The sequence below is a fragment of the Ostrinia nubilalis genome, chromosome 15, assembly GCF_963855985.1.
Source record: "Ostrinia nubilalis chromosome 15, ilOstNubi1.1, whole genome shotgun sequence".
Taxonomy (NCBI): Eukaryota; Metazoa; Arthropoda; class Insecta; order Lepidoptera; family Crambidae; genus Ostrinia; species Ostrinia nubilalis.
This window is the reverse complement of record NC_087102.1, coordinates 9,836,474-9,860,108: the sequence shown is the minus strand read 5'-3', so window position 1 is coordinate 9,860,108 and position 23,635 is coordinate 9,836,474. Positions and strand designations below refer to the sequence as shown.

Here is a 23,635-nt window from a genome sequence, read left to right as displayed (position 1 = left end):
AAATTACTTATTGTAAAGAAAACGTAATAACTTTTAAACTAAGAGCTATATCCTGATAAAATAAAAACAGTAATAATGCTTAATAACAGACGATAGATACTAAAAAAATACTAAGAAAATGCCAACAAATAATAAAAAATGATACTTTTTGAAAAAAATCTGCTTATAAATTCGTGTTTTTTTGGTTTTCTCCAAAAAATGCCCCTATAACAGGTGGTTTTTATTGCTTTGTATTATTCTCTATCGTATTACCTTTGTAAAACAAAAAATCGCATGTCTCTATCCCTATCACAACATTTTCTATTATAGTTTGAACAAAGGCCTACCACAACATTATTCTCCGCTACAGGTAGGGACAATTTTAATTTTAACTAAAATGCTTATTTTACTTCGAAATCTTTTGTTTTTATTTGAAATCTAACTTGTCTTTATCAAAATTACAAATCTAGAGCCATTTTCAGTTTCGTAGTTAACGAAGCGTTGAATGGCGCGCCCGGAGAGGCTTAGTTCAAACGATCATAGCAAATGTTGTGATAGGGATAGAGACATGCGATTTTTGGTTTTACAAAGGTAATACGATAGAGAATAATACAAAGTAATAAAAACCACCTGTTATAGGGGCATTTTTTGGATAAATTTATCAAATAACCAAAAAAACACGAATTTAAAAGCAGATTTTTTCAAAAAGTATCATTTTTTATTATTTGTTGGCATTTTCTGAGTATTTTATGTATTTTTTTAGTATCGTCTATTATTTAGCATTATTACTGTTTTTACAGGATATACCTCTTAGTTTAAAAGTGATTACGTTTTGTTTACAATAAGTAATTGGAAGAAAAAAAATCTACATATAAAAAATTAAAAAAAAATCTCAAAAAATTTTTGACCTGCTTTTTGTCGATAAAAATAGATCTAGTTTCACCTAATTTCATATGTGCACTTTATCGTAAGTCACACTGTATTAAATACAGAATCGGATCTAAACAAGGATTACGAAAACAGCAGCTTTTACGATCGAGTCATTAACTGCTTAGCTGAAAGTTCTCCTGTTTTCAAAAAAATGTTGATTGGCTAGCTTTATATTATTATTTGTTATTAGTAAATACCTACTTATTATTTTACTTTATTTTAGTATTGTAATACATTTTTTACAGTTTGTTTATCTCAATTTGTGTATCTCAGTATTTTTCGATAGTATCCCATCACCATGATCTAGTCTCGGGCCTTGGGATTGCGATCAGCCACCCGGGCCCTTCCGGCCCAGTCCGACCCTGTTGATATGAGATGATCTCATGTTCATGAATGCGTTAATTATAGGTACATCTATCGGCAGCAGCATGTCTGTCGTCATCTAGGCCTAGAGATGTTCAATATCGATTCGATTAATATAATTCATTTAAACAAAATTGCATTAACTAAGTTATTTCGTCATTGAAAAGTCAAAGCTAACTCGATAAGTAGGTAGGTAGGTACCTACAACATTTTTATGATTTCTCGTCCTTATTTAACTCGTATTTTTAAACGACGCTCAAAATTAATTTAAAACTCAAGTAAGCAAACATTCAAGCAAATTACTTTTCAATATTTAAGGTATAGCATCACAGCCTTAAAATGTGTCAAGCAAGTTTTGAATGTCATTTATAGTGCCGAACATCTTTTGAACGTTTTGTGACGCAGAACTGTCAAAATTAGGCTTCAGACATTTCACCTCATAGTAGGTACCTACAAAGTTCATTGGCTTATAATATAATAATATTATTGTTTTGTTAACTTTTGACCTGTGGCCTATTGTCGATAACAATTTTTATTTTTTGTTGTCTTTAAACTGTTGGATTTTTTGTTTTTATCATTTACCTACATTGACTACGTATGTAGACGTCGTACTCGTACTATGTTTTTTTTTTATATCCATGAAATAAACGTATTTATAAGTACATATTTTGAAAATCTGTCAAAAGCTCTATATTATGTATGTTCTAGCTGTTTTGAAATCTGTATTATTTATTTATTTATTTACCTTGGGTTCGTGGATCTATCCTAAAAATTATTTCAATATTTTGGCCGTATCTGCATCTCGAAAAATGAGAAGAGAGTACGAGAGACCAACTGAATTCAATAGATGCATATTTACATCTATTGATTTGATGTCAAGAACTTGACGATATCGTTTTGCAGAATAATCTAAGAAGACTTCATAATAGAATCTATACTGAGGTCTTCTATGTACGTTATCTCGTGCTAATGAAAACAAGTGATTATTTACATGACCTGTGTATTTTTTATGTACACAAAAAGTACATTAACCTACTCGATTCGATCAAAACATACTAAAACGTGCTAACTGATAAACGCTACTGGCACTTTAAGTAGGTACCTACATGAGAATGATAAATTATTTATAATTATCTTAATAATTGAATTTATTTATTTATTTACTTTTATTTATTTGGTTTTAATTGATTGAATTTAATTTAATTTTTAATTTAATTATATTTATTGATTTTTAATTGATTTAATTTAATTTGATATTTAATTTATTGACTTTTTGATTTTTATTTAATTTGATTTAATTATAATATTTTATACACTGGAAAATAATAATCACTTGATAATGATTACTAACATTAGCATTTAAGGTGTGTGTTTACTAACCTCATTATGAACTATGAGTTGTTCGAAATAAAAACTTTTTATTTATTTATTTTGATAACAAAAATAAAAAGCTCCTTTACATTTGCGAAAAATACTTTTGTTTTTATATCAATATTTTATATAATACCTAATATAATGTATTATACTGTGTAAAGGCTGCTAATTGAGCAATAAACTCAAAAAATATAAATGCACGTGATTCAATGTATTTAATTTTTTCAAAAATTGAGATTTAAGTTTTATCGATTGACTCTCCTTTGTCAAGGTCAATCCGTTATTAACCAATATATCTGAAGGCATATAAAACATGCTCACGTTAATTATACGATACATCAATTTTACGATATTGTTGCGAAAGGCAATTTCAATATTATACGCGCATTTTGGGATTAGCATACGCGGTGTTGTATCATCATGAAATAAAATAAATTCATCTGGTGCTACAGTCAGCATCACATAGTTCATGACACTCAAAGTGGCCAAAAAATTAATGACACAACCTTATTCTAATCCCAACTATCCCAACTAATATTATAAATGCGAAAGTAACTCTGTCTGTCTGTCTGTCTGTCTGTCTGTCTGTCTGTCTGTCTGTCTGTCTGTTACGCTTTCCCGCTTAAACCTCGCAACCGATTTTGATGAAATTTGGCATAGAGATAGTTTGAGTCCCGGGAAAGAACATAGGATAGTTTTTATCCCGGTTTTTGAAACAGGGACGCGCGCGATAAAGTTTTTCTGTGACAGACAAAATTCCACGCGGGCGATGCCGCGGGCGGAAAGCTAGTTACCTATAACAAAGACGTGTTGCGAACTTATTGGCTACTTTGGGTGTCACGAACTATTTGACGCTGACTGTACTAGTGTTGATGATGATACTGACTGACCTTGTTTATTGATGTCCCACAGCACGATGGTGCATCCCAGCCTGGAGAGTCTCAACGCAATGAGGCTGCCCAGGCCTCCGCCGCCGCCGGTCACTAGGGCAATTTTCCCTTTTAAGTCCTTCTTAGGCACTCCCACTATTGTCCTATAAATGGCCTGTATCACGGTTCCTATTGCGAATATTACGAACACTACTAAGTCCATGATTGACTGGAGCACTGTGTATTTGTCCCTCATGCACTCGGGAATCTCCCTGGTGAGAGGGCCCGGCCTCATGCCGTTGATGTACTCCTGCGTTTCTGTGGCCATCCTGATGCTGATCACTGGTGCTGGGCCGCAACGCTTGGCATCACTCGGGGTAGTCCGAGCTACAGGGTAGCTTTGTAGCCCCCCTTTTTGTATTAGGTACCTGAAAATAATGAAATAAACCTTATTAAGTCTTAATTTTTATTATGTCTATACATTATTTGTCAAACTTGTTTTTACAAAACAACTCAAACATTCGTTTTTTAAATTTGAGTCTTTTGATATCTAACCTAACACTTACAACACTGCTATTTCTTTACCTAAGTCGGTTTTGGTTGCTTATACAGTCAGTCAAAGTTTGTATTGTAACCTGGTACAAGTAAAGTCACCAGCAAATTAAACATTTATTGCAAAATAACTCTATTTAACCGCTCCACGACCGCTCATAAGATTAATTCATGGTTGTCTGTCCGTGCTTATACAGAACAGTGCTTTTGTACCACTACATTAATGTTTTTTCGGTTAGTCACGCGGAAGACACTTGATAAACATAGCAAACCTGTTAGATAAGGTAAAAAACCTGCAAAAACGTTTGCAGACTTTGACCTTGTCAATAATTGCTATTTATATTTTATGGGTAATCACCACCGAGACAGAGAAAACAAAATTAGTGCACTAAACACACAGAGAAGGAAGTCCCCGGTTTAAATGTAAACACGAATTAGGAAGATAAAAGAGCTTTTAGTAAAACAAATACCTACGAGCTGCTATTAGGATAATTGAAGGCATTCAGGTTGTCTGTAAATTACCTCGTCTAAAAAATACCTATGTATTATAGAACACGTTGAAAGATAAACATCTATTAATACAAACTACAGGTCTCTGGCGTTCGCATACAATAGCTAGGTACACTTATGCAGTATGAACATTTAGGAACCAAAACCATTCGATGGTTTAACATTTTGAGACTGCACATAAAAATGTCTCAAAAATGATATTTTAACAAAATGAGAGATGTTAAAAAAGTGCTTGAAGAAGTGAACTTAATGAAAACCAAATCTTAAATCTTACATAAAAGCTTTTACCATAGATAATATTATTTCGTCCAGGCTTTATCCAAATACATAATAACTTTACTTAAAAGCCTTTCTCTTAAAATGTCTACCAGATTTCTCTACATATTGTTTAAGATATTGGACATTGTTTAAGAAGTTTGAATTATCTCGGTTGAAAATATCATTGTTTTGAGTCACAGAATGACCATTTCGTTCTGAAATAACTGCAGCAATCGTATCAGAATTTTTTCGTCGATTGCTATTACTTTCAAGATCAACGTGTGCAAACTGGATCAAAAGCGCTCGTTATAGCTGTTTTTGGGTCCGGTACCTGTTTGATTTGGTATTTAACGATCGGCCTTCGTGTTTATGTAATGCTTTCACTGGTGTTTAACGTCATTTGGGAAAATAAGTTACGTTCGTATTTGTTTTGGTTTTTGCTTAAGTTCATTTCACGAATCAGAATTCGGTCTGATACTTCGGGTGTTTTATGAATTCGATGTGTATGAACTCTATCAACCGATTCAGTAAGAACTTAGCTCCTACGTCAATCAACAAGATCTAGGTATCCAATAATTGACAAATCGCTCCATGCGGCCCCGATCTTTACTTCCATTCACTTTCCGTTGCAAGGGTAAGTCTCTCACCAAACTTAAAGACGTAGTAAATGCATGCGGTTTTCTTTTACTTAACGTTTTATGGAGGTATTCTAGGTATTCACCTACAATTTGGGTCAGTATAGCGTAAAGTAATTTAGAATTCTTTTCATTTTTGTTTAGTACAGTTCAATATTGTGCTTTTCAGGCAAACACCAAAAGGCAGTCCCCTTATTTTTCTCTATATTTCGGACCGCACCAGCAAAATTAGCTCACACGGTGCTTCTTTCACCAAATCATATGTTAAACATCTCATATTATAGCTCATACAGATAGTTCCTGGGTAAAATCTGTGCTGATAGAGACAGTGGCGAAACGTGGATGATATTTTATAACGTAGAGATATCGTTTGACGGAAACGCCGTCGTTAGGCAAGCAGCGCATTGTACCGTGACGTCTGCCGTATGGCAACCTTTTGAGGCGAGCTCGTGGCTCAAGGTTGATCAGAATTGCTGTCATTGGTTGAAGACTGGTAAACTAACAAATATCACTAGACTTCGTAATATACTTGTCAAACAGATTTTGCTTCAAGTGTCCTGTCATGTTTAAAATGGTAGAGTCGTGTGGTCAAGTTAAAGGTGAGTACAGACTAGATTATTTCTAGGTAATGTAACGTTCTTACGAATGAAAATACAGCTACAAATAATGTACAACTTTTGTTTCGTGAAAGAGTGACATTGACACTAGACCGTTTTATAGAGCGGTTCGTTGTTCTGTTACAAGTAAATGCTCTATTTTATAAGTACTCACCTTTCAACTTACTAGGTAATTATTTTCTTGAGAGTAGTTATGATTTAGCACACTCAAAAGTCACAAGCAACGTCAAATACAATCAGGTAACATTGTTTTTGAGTTTACTTAATATCATGTGCTTTGTAAATACATAGTAAGTCGGCTAAACTGTCACAAGTTCGGTAGTAAGGACCCAAAGCCTAGATGGCTCCGTGCAGCTCGTTCACACATCCAGCGGTGTCGCAAGCAGCGGTGAATGCAACCATTGCACAAACAGCTGCATGCCTCTACGCCCAGACTACTATGGAACTCCTAATATTAGGTAGTACCAAATAGTATTATGTTCAGATCCTGTAACTTTAAGTAGGTTTGTACCTATTGATAAGACTAAACGTGAACTAAATGTTTTAATGTTGAGTGGGGTTTGACTAGTTTCTTATTTGATATGTCGAGATAATAGAGAGAGAATGACGTATGGCATTAAGCTCGCCTTTTTGTACGGAACATTGTTGTGTGTGCAATAAAGTCTTTAAATAAATAAATAAATAATATTATAGCCCGTCTATCTAACCTAATGGAAAGTTCCGAGCAAGTCGACGCTTATTCATAAATTCTGGAAATCTTGCAAAATATTACGATTTTTAATTCCATAGAAAGAAAATTATTCATTTACGAGAAGAATGTTTAATGGACGGATTAAGAAAAAACTTTACAACACAGCTTAAAAATTATTAAATTCGTTTTAAAAATGGATTTGCCTTGTGATGATGATTGATGTCAATTAACATACAACGTAAAATAATGTCCAAATCATTGTTTCTATGTATTTGCCTAAAACAATATTGCAAAATTCTATTAACACCGACTATATTGACAATTGAGACTGGTGTTAGACCTTAAGTTTAAATAACATTGCTTTGTAGTATGCCCTGGTCCACCCAAAAAATACTATTTGAAGATTTAACTTATGACGACTAAGTACGAGTAGGTAATTGGTGAATTCGATTGTTTGTATTAGCTCTGTGGTATTAGTCACGAAAAAAACATGCCCGTACCTAAAATTTAATGCAAATCTATTATTCATTGCATTGAATAGGTAGGTACACAAGCACACAAACAAATGTTAAGTGTTGGGTTTTTTTATTTTTAACATAGATAGGTATTTAACATTTGAACATACGAAAGTTGTTTTTGAAAGTTCATAAGTAAAAGTTTATGCATCTTAGTAGAGCTTTTTTGTCTCCCTCCACTCTATACTGCTAGCTAGGACTGCTTAAATTAAAAATCTTCTACATAATCGGTTGATTTGATAGTCGTTACATTTCATGTATGTTATTAAGACCCAAGGCACAGGGCAATAGGCAATCTTACATAATGCCTTAGTAACATTGTATTACTAGGCTATCATTAGGTGTTGAATTAGTTCAGTCCTAATTAGTTGACCTTTATAATGACACCAATTAGGTATTATTTGCATTGAGATAGCGCTTTGTGTGCAGCGCTCTCAATAGCTGATGACATATGATTACACTCTTATCTCGTGTAATTATAACTGATTGTGCAGATTGTAATTACTTTAAAGACTTTATAACGCTATTTTTAACCTGCGTCAATGTTATTGTTTTATCTATTTGAAATTCAGTCTTGATTGTAAAACCTGTAGATAATCTAAATCCATCAGTATGAGGTAGGTTAGGTACAAGCCTTAATCTTAAAAGAATAGGTACAATATTAATTACACCAGTACATTGTACCGAGATGTACTGAGTACAAAAGTACAAATCCTTGTCAATATTTAGGTAGGTACTTTCAGAACTTTATGAATGTAAATAATATTTTGTCGCCTGCGTTGTCGACAAAGAATTGCAATTTACATTTTAATCTAACATAAAAAACAGTTAGGTTTTATGAAAGGTAGCGTTTTAACTTACCCTAGTGTCGGTAAATAAGTTAAGTTACCAAAACAAGACTTTTTTCAGACTTTAGCTTACTTCACAGAATTTATTTAAAAAGTTAAACGGAACATAATACGGGTGTGTAATGTATGATATAACTACATATCATATAATACTTAGAAGATATAACATCAAATTATATAAAATCATTTAATATAATAATTATTTACTATAATAAACGAATAATATAATTTTGAAACGAATAATTTTAAGACAAATAACTATTAACTGATATAAAATGGTTTGATATAATGAATATTTTCTATAAAACTTACAATGTATAAAATTTAAAACAACATTCAAATCATATAAAAATAAAGTGTCGAACAATCAAATGAGATAAAATTCTTTTCCTATAAAACTTAAATCATTTAACAATAATAATTTTATATAAAGTTCAATTGTTATAATAAGCATTGCATGCAGCAAGCAAACAAGCAAGCTAGCAAACGAGCAAGCAAGCAAGCGAGCAAGCAAGCTAGCATGCAGGCAAGCAAGCAGGCAAGCAAGCTAGCAAGCAAGCAAGCTAGCAAGCAGGCAAGCAAGCAGGCAAGCAAGCAAGCAAGCAAGCAGGCAAGCAAGCAAGCAAGCAGGCAAGCAGGCATGCAGCATGCAAATTTGACTAAAAACTTGAGACTTCTGTCACGGCTCCGGCACTGCGGGGCTCTGGCGGTCCCTCGCGTGCTAATCGTCGCAGATGGCTTTCGCTCGACACCGCGTCTTCGTCCGGCCAGCCTCAGCCGCGGCGCCTCGCTTCCAGCCACCTGCTCCTCAGCCCGCGGGCCGCCTCGCCCCTCCGTGCCTACGCGCTTCTAAATTACACTCTAGGGGTAGGGCAGACAAGACTACGTGGAGTCGGTTTTACGGCGATTCGTTTTTGTCACTAAAGTCATTTATAAGTCAAGCTAAAGAAGAACATACTAAAAGTTATATCTATCAGAAATTATGTCAATTAAAGAGTATACCAAATAGTCGTTATAACAAATAATATTTATTTTATGTAATGGTTATATGAAATATTATTTATATTAAACAAAATTACATCAAATCAGTCTTAGGTTAAGTAAGGTTTATATCAAATGTCTTTATGCGTTTTGATTGGTATCTGAAATGACATTATTAGAAATGATTTATTATATGAAGTAAACATTATATGTTAAAAAATTATATCAAGTGTTATTATAATATACGTTTATTATACAATATGAACGTTATTGAAATGAATTTATATCATATAAACTTATATAAACTGTCACGCACCCACATAATACACAGTCATGTTGGAAAATAATATCAAACAATGTTTCAAAATTGCAACTCATGTAATGCGAACAGGAAAATTATACAGCCCAATTGATGGCAAACGAAGTGGAACTCCTACCATCGTCATATGTAATAATCTATGGTTATCTTTGAACTACGAGTAAGTACTTACCAACCCGTATACATATGTATATTTAGTTCAGAGTGTAGTTTGTTACCAATTAAATGTACGGCTACATTGAATATTTTGATTGCCATGTCGCGGTAGTTTTTAAGTCGGGTTTGTGGTTTCTCAAAATGTCTTGCATTATGTAACGGTACATGCTCAACGGTGTTTTGCTTTTACTAATTGAAGCCGTAAGTAAATTTTGAGATTTTCCTGCATTGAAAACATACAGGAAGTCATAATGTAAAATGCATATAACTACGTTATAAAAGTTCCTCAAAAACATTGTTGGATTTTGAACCGGTGGACTACGTGATTGAATTTGTGATTTCCGATGTTGCTCAATGTCAGGCAGATGCAGTTAGTGACAGACTAGACCGAATGTGAGTACCTACCTACAGAAAATTAACAGCTATGTATTTATTTATATAAATGGTGTCGGCCATTTTCGAGACTTATTGCATATTTTGTGTTTCAGTTATTCACTAAGCTTTCCAATCAAATTACTATTTTATATAAGGTCCCTTGTGTCACTCCATGTTATCGGTAAGAGTCAAAACAACGATTGTTTATAATCGATGCTCGTAACAAAACAAAAAACATCGATTGTATGCATGTTTCGAATCGTATGTTTGTGGTGGTCATATTATAGCCGGCGATCGTGACCGGCATCGGCATTCGATAATCGTTTGACACCGAGTCGTTAGTCGCGGTGCATATCGATTGTTCCATCGGACAAACATTCGCATAAATGGAAACAATACTGTCGGTAAAACATCAAAGAGTGCGTGCGTCGAGATTTCATTCTTATCGACTGACTAGCTGTGTCCGCGACTTCGTACGCGTGAAAACCCGTTTTCGCAACATTTTTCATTGTTGCTCAGCTCCTATTGATGTTGATGTTGTATAGCCTATATATAGCCTTCCTCGATAAATAGGCTATCTAACACTGAAAGAATTTTTTAAATCTGACCAGTAGTTTTGGAGATTAGTGCGTTCAAGTAAACAAACAAACTCTTCAGCTTTAGTATAGATTAAAAAATGACGGCGATGATCGCATTCCTACTACACATAAATAAACACAGTGAATTAAAAATTACATTTATTGTTATTTTCTGAAGTTTAATAATTATACTTGTTATAATTACAGATAATGTTAGTGAAGTGTTGTTGTTGTTGTAAATAAATAAATAAATAAATAATTTAAGAAACTTGACTTTTGACTCTGTTTACAATTTGAACTCTACATGTGTATTTACATTAAGTAAATAGGTATTTCAGTTTCAAATAAGATCATACCATGACTTTTAACCCACACCAAGATAAATGATGTACCTACTTACTTATGTACTTAAACACAACAGGTAATACCGTCGTGGAAAACAATAATATTTTTCTATGTTGTTGTTGCTCAAAATGCTTGAAATAAATTATTTATAAGGAAGTAGAGTTCATGAGGTCAAAAAACTATTTTTCCATTCATTAAGAGAGATCGTGAGCTGAAAATTTGTTTATTCAAGAAATGGTATTTCATGTTTTAAAAAAACCTAACATGATACATATTTCTAATAATTCATCTTTTATTTCTTTTTTTTAGTTCCTGAGTTTGTAAATATAATTTAAAAGCGCGGTTCACTTCACTGATATTGTCTCGAAAAGGCACTGATGCTTTTTACCCGATTTTCAATAGAGGTTTATGACTATTCATCTGCCATCATAAATTATCACGACCTTCAAGTTCTTTTTAGTGTTTACTATTTTTTACCTTGACCTATCGAAAAATCTTGAACTGTTTGCAGATCTATAACAAAGCAGAGAGTATAATAGCATACATTTTTCAATAAATCTTTTTAGCTATAAATATGTAAAAGGGAAAAGTCTCGTGGTTAGTACCTTTAAATCTTCTGTTCAACCATTCAAACGACTTGTGTATTAAATCTAAAATTGCGGCTATAAAAACAAGCGAACGCACTTTGCAGTCGGAAGCAATTATTTTTAATTGATTGATTCTCATCGAATCCAAGGGAATTTCAATGAAAGGTTGCAGCAAATAATTTGAAACAATTTCTAGGTCTGATTGAGCGGTTTTGGTGCTAAATTTAATATAAAAACCGAGTGGGCCATTAGTGAAAGCGAGAGAAAGCGCCGAAAGAGCGGTAAGTTCGCAAGATTACCGAAAACTGACCGGTGCGCGGGCGCAGCTCGCGTGCGCACACGTGGACGTGTCGGATGTAGCGGCACGTCTCGGGTATTAAGATCAAGTGTGGATAAAATCACACCTCTCATTATATTGAAAGAAAGAAAAATAGTTAATTTGGTTCAAACATAATAGGTTTTACACAATTTAAATAACATTATTACAATTTATTGAACCAAAATGGCTCATACTCAGCTTGTATCATGTTCCATTCAGAACATGAATATTGCATTTGTAGTTTATTATTCCTAATTATACTTAGGACCTACTTTAGATGATTTTTCCTTTCTTATTTCAGGAAGACACTGGCATCTGAAGTTTTGCTTGTCTTGTCTGATTAAGAACCGATTTTGTATTTCCCGTTCCCAATTTGATTGGTCTCAATGTTAGTATTTAATAGGATTACAAATACATAGTAGGTATGTACCGTACTTTAAACTAAGTAGCATAACATAAAAGCGTCAATTGAATTAGTGTCTGTAAATAAATGAGTCGTAATTTAATAATATGTACAATAAAAACTAAGTAGGTTTGACTACTCTACCTATCGTAATTAGGTATGTTATCGTAAGTTATGTTATATTATCGTAAGTATGTTAGCCGTTTTCCGTAGTTCACTAAGTGATATTACTCACCATGAAGGATGTTTGCGCAAAAACATAACTCAATTTTATTTAATTAAATATTTGTGCTTGGAATAAATGAACTCAATTGTAAGAAACGTAGTCATTTTATGAAGGTACTACATAGAGGTAAATTATATTATTCGTTAGTATTATTTAAAAAGTCAACAAATTTTCTAAAACTAGCGAGACTTCTTATTAAAATCTCATAGATCTTTGTTGATAAGAGTCGTCGGTAGGTACCTACTGGAATTTGGTTTTAAAGTTTTACGTATTGACAATCATTAACTAGATTATAAACGGAAAATTATGAAACTGAAACCTGACATAATTTTCTTTCCTAAAAAAATTTTCACCGGACATCGGTATGCCTTAAATACCGGAAAGAAACACAACCAAATTGATGTAATTTCTTCTACACCGCAAGAGCGTTTAGTCCAACTCCAGATTACTGTTCCTACTACAGTATAATAATATACATCTCGCCGTATCTATCGCAATTCCCGCGGATGATCACTGGCGGCGCAGGCGCAGCCGACCGGGCGGCCTCGCGGTTTCAAAACCGAGCAGCGCGTGGTCATTCGGAAGGACATACCTATATATGCATACTAGTTGCGCGATTAGGTGATCGAATGTACCAGTCGGATGCTAAACATAAACTTCGGTGATGCATAAGATACTAATAAGATACCTAGGTATATTTACTTTGAATAGTTAGCTACTAGAAAAAGCACTTCGATAGAGTCACAGACCATTTTATTGATTCGCTACTGCGTACTATCGCAGGAAAATGCAGGATCAAATCCCCACTCAGATAGAGGCTGTAACGTGGATACGTAAGGTTATAAAGTAAGGTAGTTCAAAAATCAATGTGAGAAAGTTGTTCAAAAGTAATTTAAATCAACACATCGCGGTTATCAAAAGTGAGCGTAAGTTTGTTCCGTTTTTTTGTCACTAATATAGTTTAAAGACAATGCAAGCAAAAGTCTCACTAACCATTGTTAGTTTGTTCTTTACATTCGGTATTTTTATTGCAATAAACCCAAGTAAAATGTAGCCAAATATTTGGAACTGCGCAATTTACTTCCTGTGTAAAAAGTGTCGTAATGTTTCTGAATACTAATTAGTAGAATAACTAATTTAAATAATTTCCGCTAAGAGATATTTTAATTTTTTGTATGTTTGAACTTACAATCTGTTTCAATAGCATGAGTCATTATAAGACGTCAGAATCCTTAATTTATGCAACCAACCATCAAGTTTTTGTCAACAAACTCCGTATAGTACAAAAAATTACAAAGTTCTTGTCACTTTTGTATAAAAAGCATTTGAAAAAGGTCGCTTAATTATGTTTTTTTTTTCCTTGTGTGAAGGAATTCTTAAGTTTATTTATAAATAAACCACACTCTTGAAGGGTTTGTAACAGTGCATCGAACTCAAGCAACCCGAAGGAACAAAAAGGCTAATTTCGGCTGCATACGAGTACCTAACTATACAAGCAGTGTAGCATATACTGCATATGCGATTTGCTGCATGCCTACAGGTATGAAGATAAGAGTTCGAGTATACGTGACAGGTATCTGAAAAATGTGGCAACATTATCACGTAAAGTGCTGGTTATTATAATCTAATTCTACTCGTATCTGGCATACGACAATACATACAAATAGGCGAGATTATATTTTTTTATAAATAACACTGAAACTCAATAAAATACAGTTTGTGCATTTTCAGTTAATGAAAAACCTATTAATCAATTAATTGATAATAATATTATTTGTTCAAATTAACAATTAATTGTACTCTTTTAATCAATAATACGAGTAGCCTCGATTGAAAGACTCGATCAAATCGAATTCATTAGAAGCTTCTAGAGTTCTACTTAAAAAATATACTAACAGTAATGGCGTAGCATTGAAAACATTTTCAAGGCAGTTCAGCCACTATCTAATGGTCGTTATTTTGCCCAATGGTCGTTTTTGATTAAATTACCTGCAACTCCAACAAAAACTTAGACTTACGACTATTTTCAACGTTTTCGGCGTCTCTAAATTGCTTTGCTGGGACATTGCATGACCACCAACCATTATGACCACTATAACACACAATCAAACATAAAAATCAAAGGTTCTCAGGCAATAAGCGGTTAGAGCTACTCGTTGAAGTGAAAACATTTCTTTTTGTACTATCAACCATTCTTCTAGGTCAGCTTAATGATTGTCATTTAGGACAGGGCATTAACCGGACACAATGTTTCAGATGCAACATCAGCTTTGAGACACAAAAGAATGTAAATTATACAGGTTGACCTAGACCCTCCAAATAAAATGACGCTGACAAGACCATGGTCTTAATAATAAATGTTAGATTATGAATATAAAAAATATTATAATATTCTCAGAATTTTGAATAAGTATGGTTCGCAAAACCACAAAAGCTTTTTGTTATGGTGTATTAATAAGACAACACGCTAGTGCAGTATACTCAAGTAGTTATTTAATGAAAATCTTATAGTTTTAACTTTGTAAGATTTCATTTATATACCTAGAAAAAATCCTATATTCACCCCTAAGATTTAATTATCTGCGAGTATAAAGAGCTCAACATTAGCCTGATTCATATTTTATGCTTTTAGATTTTGTAACTCTACTGCAGCACCATTATCAACATGTAGGCTCAGACAAAACCTTATGTGAACATGTACAAGTATTTGTAGAAATAATTATCAATTACACAAAATGTTAATAGATCGCAAATATACATATAATAACTCGTCACAATAGCTAGTAGCATTAATGCATGATTTCAATTGAAACTACGATTTTAAATTAATGATATTGACACGCCTTTCTTCGCTCGCATTGTTAGTGAACAGAACCTGCTGATCGAGTTTTGAAATGTTTGATTCAATAGGTACTACCGACACAACCAACTGTCATACTAATACAACATGCTAAAAATGTATTGTGCAGTTAGAATTTATTTATTGTAGCATTGCCCTTACAGGGCATGTAAAAATTAAGGGCATATTATACTCGTATGTACCTACATATAATATGGCCTTAATTTTTTCTTGTATTGTTGGATGTTTCTAATTTTACGTTCTGTAGCAGACTGTATCCTTTAACAGAGTGCAACCAAACGCCCTTAACCGGTCAGATCTTTTTCCACCTAAGTTCAACAAACTGCGAACACATTTAAGTACCTTCTTTAAACCCAAAATCTAAAAAGTATCAGACAAAAAAAGGATGTTCATTTTACTGCATAATGATATGACAAAGATATAAATGATGTGGTTCTTCCAAATTACTAAGCAACCAATTATAAATTGTAATAACCAAATTGATTAATTTTATCAGAAGTATTACTTTTTGGTGAGTCTGTTACAGATAAAATCTTCTCCTCATCTTCTTTAGTAAGCATTACAGTATGTCAAAGTTCGTGAACTTTCAATCATGTTGCAGACTACAGACTCTAAATTTGAAACCAGTTTCGAGAGCCGAATAATCTAAACGAAACCAAAACACATCCCGAAGACAGCTAGATGTTGAGCTAGATCGTTTGTAGCACAGGTCATAAAAATTTACAAGTAGGTTTTTATTAAAAACATAATCTTGTACAGGTCTGCATTTCTACTATACAAATACTACGTTTGTACTAATCCATACCCTTTACTCTCTACCACCTGCACAGACAACCTACATAAATATAGGGTGAGGGGAAGTCGCTATTTATTAAAAGGGCACCGGTTAATGTCAATGTAGGCACTATAGAAATACGATTCCATTGAAATACTCGTATCTACTTTAGTAAAAAGAAATATAGGACTCCGATTATCGCGTTATGTTCTGAGAAATCTTAATGTAGAGAAATTAGTTTCTCAGTTTAAGTTCCTAACGTAGCTCACATTTTAGACGTTTTTATGATTAGTGGACATTTCTTAATGTCTGAAACCGCTATTTTCAGACATTAAGAAATGTCCACTGCACTTTTTACCTAGAGATACAAATTATACATTTTTTTCTGCTTTATTGGCTAATCATGGTACTCAAAGGAGGTCAATGTTAATAACAGCATTTAGTTCAAAATAATAGGTGTAATTAACTGCGAAAATGTGGTGAATTGGAAGGTTCTTTGTTTATTTTACTGCTTAAGATTTAATTATGATGTTATTTTGTATATTAACATATACAAGTGTCTATTTGGATAAATAATGTATCTTACTTAATTTGGTGTGTGAAAACTGTCAATGTTATCTTACTTTTTCATCACCTGGTTAGTCATTTTCTTACGTTTTTGTGTATTTTGGAAACATCTATTCTAATGAACATAACCTACTAACTGTCTCATTAGTACAGGTTTTAATTAATATTGAACAGATTGAAAAAAATAGCATTAATTAAAATTTTGTAAATATTGTCTTCAGTAAATAGGTGTGTGTCTACTCATAACTAATTGCAAGTGGTACAATGAGCAAGGACGAATAAAATTACAGTTAGCCAACAAAAGCTAGTTAAACCACCGTGATGCTATGTGAGCGTTGATTATGCGATAATTATGATAAAAATCGCCAGTTTAATCCGACTCTAGAGCAATGAGAAGGAAGGTCTCCTTGAAATACTTTCAAACTAACATGGACTATGCGAAAACGTTGGCGAATCGGTGTTTAGTTTTATCGTTAGTACTCACCTATTCGCCGGTTGTCATTTGCCGAAAACAGTTCGGGCGATCAGCTGTTGATCACCGGTACCACTAGTATTGTCTCGTTTTCGTCTAGAAGTGTGTCTAGTGAAACGAACACGGTGTTTTGTTTTGAACGCGTGCGGTGTTTTGGGTGTCGCGGGAGGCTGGCTGCGGGCCGGCAGGTCGGCGGACGCCCATCGACTGAGAGCGACAGCGACAGAGTGGCGCGCGCACGCCGCGACCCCACGGACTGACGACCTTCGCGCCGCGGGGTGACTCCGTACCGCGCTGCACCCACAACAATGAAGTTGGGGACAAACACTGATAATGGGCCTAATCGCTGTTCACACGCTGCAGCATAATACATACTGCACTTCGATTTGTAAACAGCAACAACAATCACTTGTGGAAAACTACTAAGTGGTCATCAAGCGAAATCTGAACTCTTACTTATCGCAACAAATTATTAAGTGCTATGTAAATCAAAGGGCTTCGAAGCATGTTTGTTTAATACAACATGACTTGTAATAAATTCTAAAAGTTACATTCCAAAAACATTAAGATCTTTTAAAACAAACATGTTTTGGTCACTTGTTATTAGTTTACGATGGAAGGTTATTTTTTACTGCACTTATAAACAAAAACTAAAGTTTTATAAAAATAAAGTCAACCCGTCAAGTATCACCAATAAATTAATAAACCAGAAACACTAAAGTTATGTGACGTATTTAGTAAAATGTTACCTATTCCCTTTATAACTGACACTTACAGCGAACAAATAGGTCACCGTAGTAAATGGCGTAGAACGAAACGACTACGGGTCGTAGATCGTAGTCGTAGCTGCTACGAGAAATTGTCCTAGTTATTATTCGTACTTTTGAGTCGAAGGATATAATAATTGTATTGTAATAGTATAATAATTATAATTATCTTTTAGTAGTAAGTAATATGTAATTAAAATAATTTTAGGAACTTTATTCATTTTATTTTTATTTACATATTGTATTTCATTTAATTACGAATATGTGTAGCGTCCTATTAACGTTACACATACCTAAAAATCTGTTGAAACTAACAACAATAAACATGGCGAATATTTAGGTAACTACTTTAGACTTACGGTCTTATTCATAATCATTTTTCACATTTTATCAAATGCTTATTAGAGGTTTATAAAACGTTTGATAAAAATTGTTATTCATAATCGTCATTTAGCGCTAAAATCCTCTTATAACTGTGTGATAAGTTATCGAGAGCTCGGGCCTTGTTTAAAGCTCTAATAAACCTATTTTAACCTAACTTTTATAAATGTCATTTCATATGAATGTCACTTCGTTGGTTTATTTATTCAAAATATCCTTGCTGTGATCCTTGCTTGTGAAAATGAATGCTATAAATGCAATTGTGCATTTAGCCAATAATGCCGACCCAGCGCGACGTAGAAAGCTCTACCGCCAACGAAGCAACCCATTCGATTTGCGGGACCTAAATTTTAAAATAAAATATAGGTTCAATAAGGACACAGTGCGCACCATCATAGATTTGGTGGAAGATGATCTGGTTCAGAGCGCTAGAGGTGGTGGCACGTGTCCTGAACTGCAAGTTTTAGTGGCCATAAGATGTTGGGGACGTCGTGAGGTAAGCACAAAAAAGTGTTTTATTTTATCCCTTTGTCGTGGCTGCTATAATTATTTTCATACATTTTCAGGTACAAGATGATGCTGGTGACCTCCATGGCCTAAGTCAGCCGACAGTGAGCCGGATATGCGCCAGAGTCGCGCATGCAATCGCGAATAAGGCAAATTCCTTCATCAAAATGCCTATCACTATAGGAGAGCAGGAAAGAATTAGTGCCAAATTTAGAGCAATTAAAAATTTTCCTGGGGTGATAGGAGCCATAGATTGCACCCACATTAAAATTAAAAAAACCGGAGGTGACATGGCCCAGTACTATATTAATAGAAAAGGCTATTATTCCCTGAATGTTCAGGTAAAATATATTTTGATTTTATACAGTTTACAACAGAGAAAGATTTGTTTTAATAATGTCTATAATTTTTACTTTGTATGATCTAAATTTTAGCAACATTCAACACTATATTATTGGATGGATTACCTACAGGATACTGTTTTTTTTATTTTAGGTTGTCTGTGATGCTGACCTCAAAATAATGGATATAGTGGCTAGATGGCGAGGCAGTACACATGACAGTCGAATTTTTATGGAGAGCAATATAAAACAACGATTTGAGGATAGGCAGTTTAGAGGACGCCTTATTGGCGATTCGGGCTACCCTCTTCTGCCATATCTATTTACACCTATTTTAAGGCCTAGTCGTCCAGAAGAAGAAGCATACAATAATGCTCACATCTCAACTAGGAACACTGTTGAAAGGTGTTTTGGGGTGTGGAAGCAGCGGTTCCAATGCCTACTCCATGGCTTACCAGTAAGCCTCCAAAATGGAAAAGCTGTGATCATAGCATTGGCTGTATTACATAATATAGCCATTGATATGAATGACACATTGTTAGGTAAATGTTATCAATTTGACTGTACATAAGGAATACAAATCTTTATGACAAAATGTTGACAAATTCATAATATTTTTCAGAACAACATATGGAGCAGGTCCCTGTAACTCCGCAACTTTCGACGGAGAACAGTGTTCACGACAACCGACCTTCATTGTTGAGGCGTAGGTCGCAGTTGATACTACAAAATTTTATAAATCAACATTTTTGAATGGTACTAAAATACATTTTGATAAATTCCAACGATTTACTTTTATGTAATGTCATTTGAGTTCATGAAAATGTTGTATTTTAATTTTTCAGATACTGTTCCTGGCATCTTAATGAAAATAAAAAGAATATTTGATTGAAAAATACCTGTATTTCAATTTTCAGTCCAATTTGTTACTATCACAAAAACAAAACCTGTAGTTCTCTTTAAAAAAGCAATTATTCTGCAAAAATTCAAAACAAATTACTTTATATCACTAATTTAAGTACAATTAGTTTCAACAAACTTACTTATTAAAAATCACAGTTCAATTCTTTAAAACAAAGAAATTGCTTAAGTATAAACGTTTCTATTCGGAGGTTATCAACCTTCTACATTTAAAACAAAATAACCATAATTTACACTATTATTATAAAGGCGAATGTTTGTGACTAGGCATATGTGTATTTACTTTATATCACTAATTTAAGTACAATTATTAAACTTACTTACTAAAAATCACAGTTCAATTCTTATAAACAAATAAATTGCTAAAACAGATAGATTATATAGTCTCGAATAACATATAGGCTTCTTTTTATCCTGGAAAAATGCACAGATCCTGTAGGTTACAGAAATAGTAGTCTACGCAGGCGGAGTCGTGGGCAACAGCTAGTTAATAGTAATCTCAAACTCTTATTAAGTTATGACTAGTAAACATATTCATAGCCGTCTAAATATATTGCAGAAACACAATCAAAATGCGGATTGGAACTGCATAAAATACAAATTAAAAACAAACAGAAGTAAGGGAGGAACTAACTTATTATTTAGAATCTGTTAGTACTTGAAAAACTTTAACATCAAAAGACTTATTATTCTTTATTAATGTGAGTGTAATATTTAAGTTTTTCCTGTAATAATTGATGCTCAAGATCCAAGTTTCTCCCTTTCTTCCGTTCGTTTTCCATTTGAACTTCATGCAGTTCAATCCGGCATTTTGATTCTGTTTCTGCAATTTCGGAAATCCTAACTTTGCTTAAATCAATTAAGCCTTCTTTGTTTAACAGTTTCCTTTTTTTTTTGATTGCTGGTGCTTTAAAATTAGGTTTTGCTTTATTTTCTTTTGCCTCTACTTTTTTATTTTCTTTATCTTCCAATATGCCTCTAGTAGTACAAGCATGTGTATCTTCTATTTCTTCATCAAGTACCACCAATTCATATTGGATTTCTTCATTATTTATCAATTCCTGATCTTGCGTATTTTGAGTTGATTCCTCCTCTTGAATGTTAATTAATTCACTTTTATTTGAGTCCGAGTCAAATCTGTTAACATCGACTACAAATTCATTGGGCAACCAAGATGCTATATCATCAGCCCTATCGTCAGGCACTGATAATGGTGGACCACCGCCAGTTTTAATTTGAGCCTGCCTAGCAATGGTCTTGTCTTTCTTCGCACTGATTTTTATGAGGCTCCATTGCGATTTTAACTGGGTAATGGAGCGGTTCATACCAGCGCACATTGAATTAAACCTGAAAAAGAAATGACAGGATTTTGAATTACAGGTAAAGGCAAAATTTTATATTGAAGGCAGAAATCAAAAGATGTACCAACGTTGTTTGTAAATCAGCCCAAGCCGCAACCTTCCGTTTATTCGTGTTAGTGTCTGTATTTTTATTTTCGATTGCATTTACTCTTTCTTTCACCAACTCTTTCAGCAAATACTGAAAAGCAAACACTAGGCGTCAAACATAAATAAAACCATGCTACAAAAATTAGTAGGCACTTTATCAGGCTAAAAATAAGTACTACCTTATCTTCCTCCAACCAGTTTTCTGATCGTTGCCTTTTAGGCGGTCTGTTCTCCTTCGTCATGGACATAATTAGTATCCGATGTAACTAGCCGGGTCGTCGTAAGAGCTTATTGCAGAGTACAGGGTAAGAGGTACAGAATCCAGAACATACAATCCCAAGTTTTATAAAAGTTTGATAAAACTTGGGAGTTGATCGAAAAAACCGAAAACTTTATTAAATTTTCGTGCCAAATGTCAATGTCAGTAAGTAAAACGTCACAGCTGCCAATTTTTTGTTTTTTTTTTCTGCGATTTGTCTATGATTTTACATGGTCCATCAAGTTAAATCACCAAAAAAGCTGTTTTCGTTCATTCTTTTTGTATAGTCTGTGGAAAGAAAATATTAAACTCTGTTTTAGCTATCAAAGGTTTATAAACGATTATGAATAACGTTTTTTATCAGAGGTTTATAAGAGTGTTTTAAGCCTATCAAACGTTTTAGCTAATGTAGGTTTTAAACCTATATTAGCATTTTATTATGAATAAGACCGCTACACATTACCTACTTGATTCTACTTTTGGGGGTCAGTCTTTAAAAAACGAGAAATAGTAGGTACCTATTTTAAACATAATCAAAATCGCGCTACTCTAAAGTTATTTATTTTTTCTTTGTTATTTAGTAGGGTCAGGGAGGCAACAGTGACTCACTTTTTTTTCGAAGCTTAATAAAAATAGATATCGCTTTAATATTGGCCTAAAATTTGCTCACATTTTAGATACACTATTGAACTGTAACTGAGCACTCATGATTCTACATTATTTACTACTTATGTCAAAGTAGGAACCTAAAACAAAAAAATGATAATTGAGCCACTGTGGACTACTAGGTGTACACACTGACTCACTACCGTGGTACACAGTATTAACGTGGTACGGCAGTATTTATATGAAAAGAAAATGCCCATTCCGCGTAGTTTTTTATTAGAAATAATAACAAAACTGCACAAGCTATTCTTATTATAATCAACAATTCAACACGACTCTTAATACTTTTATTGCTACCTATAAGATCTTAAGTCATCTCAATCTCTTCGTTATTTATTTCTTCCCTATTTTTCTGTCGGTTTTTTTCCGTGGCATTCTGTAAATAAAAAACAAAATTCGATTTAAAGTTATAAAAATATTGAATTCGTATAAAGTATTAAAATTGAGTCACTGTGTACTTCTACGCCATTTTGTAAATATTTGATCAAAAAAACCAAGATGTAAAACAAACTAGTCAAAATTCGGATTAAAGACAATTGATACAAGACCTACTATCCGATAAATATAACGGCTATTACCTATAGCAACAAACAAAGATATGAAAACAATCGAAACTCACCTTAGAATGTAATTTAGTGGGCGCGAAAACAAAAAACATTCCCTCACCCTTCCGCACGGCACTTGACCGGCGAGCAAACTGGTTTAAACGTGTTCGGGTACCAAGACCTTTGAATCGGTAAAAGAGACAAATATATATTCCTATGCCTTCAGGTCGAAACATGACTGAGCCACTGTAGCCGACCGAGTCACTGTTGCCTCCTTGACCCTACATCTACTCGTACTATCTATAAAATGTTTCCATGTCGAGTAGAAGTGCACTTTAAAACTTTTATTGAAATATTTAATTAGTCCCCAAAATACTATTAAGATAAGAAATTAAATCTGAATTACACATAAAATATTTTGTAATGTTCAAATCAAAGGGTTATAATATTCATATTGTGGCGCCATCTAGACTATGTAGTCAACACTACGCACTAAGGTTTATCCGTGCTTGTTGTCTGTGTGAACTCTACCTATTTTACGAAGGCTTGAATAACTTAGCTACAGTGATGCGGGCTAGAGGGCAGTGTACACACATTATGACAGAGATTTATTTTCTCGATACACTGGCAGTGATCCAATGTAGAGCAGCCCCCCTAGACAAAACGCACTTTCTGATCGAATCGAAAATCGAATCC

General features: G+C 33.7%; 2 protein-coding genes across 2 annotated transcripts in view; one reads left to right on the top strand and one right to left on the bottom strand.

Moving 5' to 3' along the window:
• Nucleotides 1-17,347, bottom strand: part of LOC135078908 (epidermal retinol dehydrogenase 2-like) — a 48,700-nt gene extending 31,353 nt beyond the window's left edge. The window contains exons 1-2 of the mRNA XM_063973482.1: nucleotides 17,117-17,347; nucleotides 3,537-3,943 (exon numbers count right to left, since the gene is read on the bottom strand). Of these exons, the coding sequence (XP_063829552.1) occupies nucleotides 3,537-3,843 (307 nt within the window). The 5' untranslated portion in view covers nucleotides 3,844-3,943; nucleotides 17,117-17,347. The remainder of the gene's footprint in view (nucleotides 1-3,536; nucleotides 3,944-17,116) is intronic.
• Nucleotides 17,348-18,224: 877 nt separating this feature from the next.
• LOC135078498 (putative nuclease HARBI1) lies at nucleotides 18,225-19,966 on the top strand. Its single transcript, XM_063973040.1, has 5 exons — nucleotides 18,225-18,748; nucleotides 18,819-19,100; nucleotides 19,255-19,642; nucleotides 19,723-19,856; nucleotides 19,946-19,966. Exons 1-4 carry the CDS (start codon nucleotides 18,494-18,496, stop codon nucleotides 19,851-19,853), a joined length of 1,056 nt encoding a protein of 351 aa, XP_063829110.1. The 5' UTR covers nucleotides 18,225-18,493; the 3' UTR covers nucleotides 19,854-19,856; nucleotides 19,946-19,966.
• The last annotated feature ends 3,669 nt before the right edge of the window (nucleotides 19,967-23,635 follow it).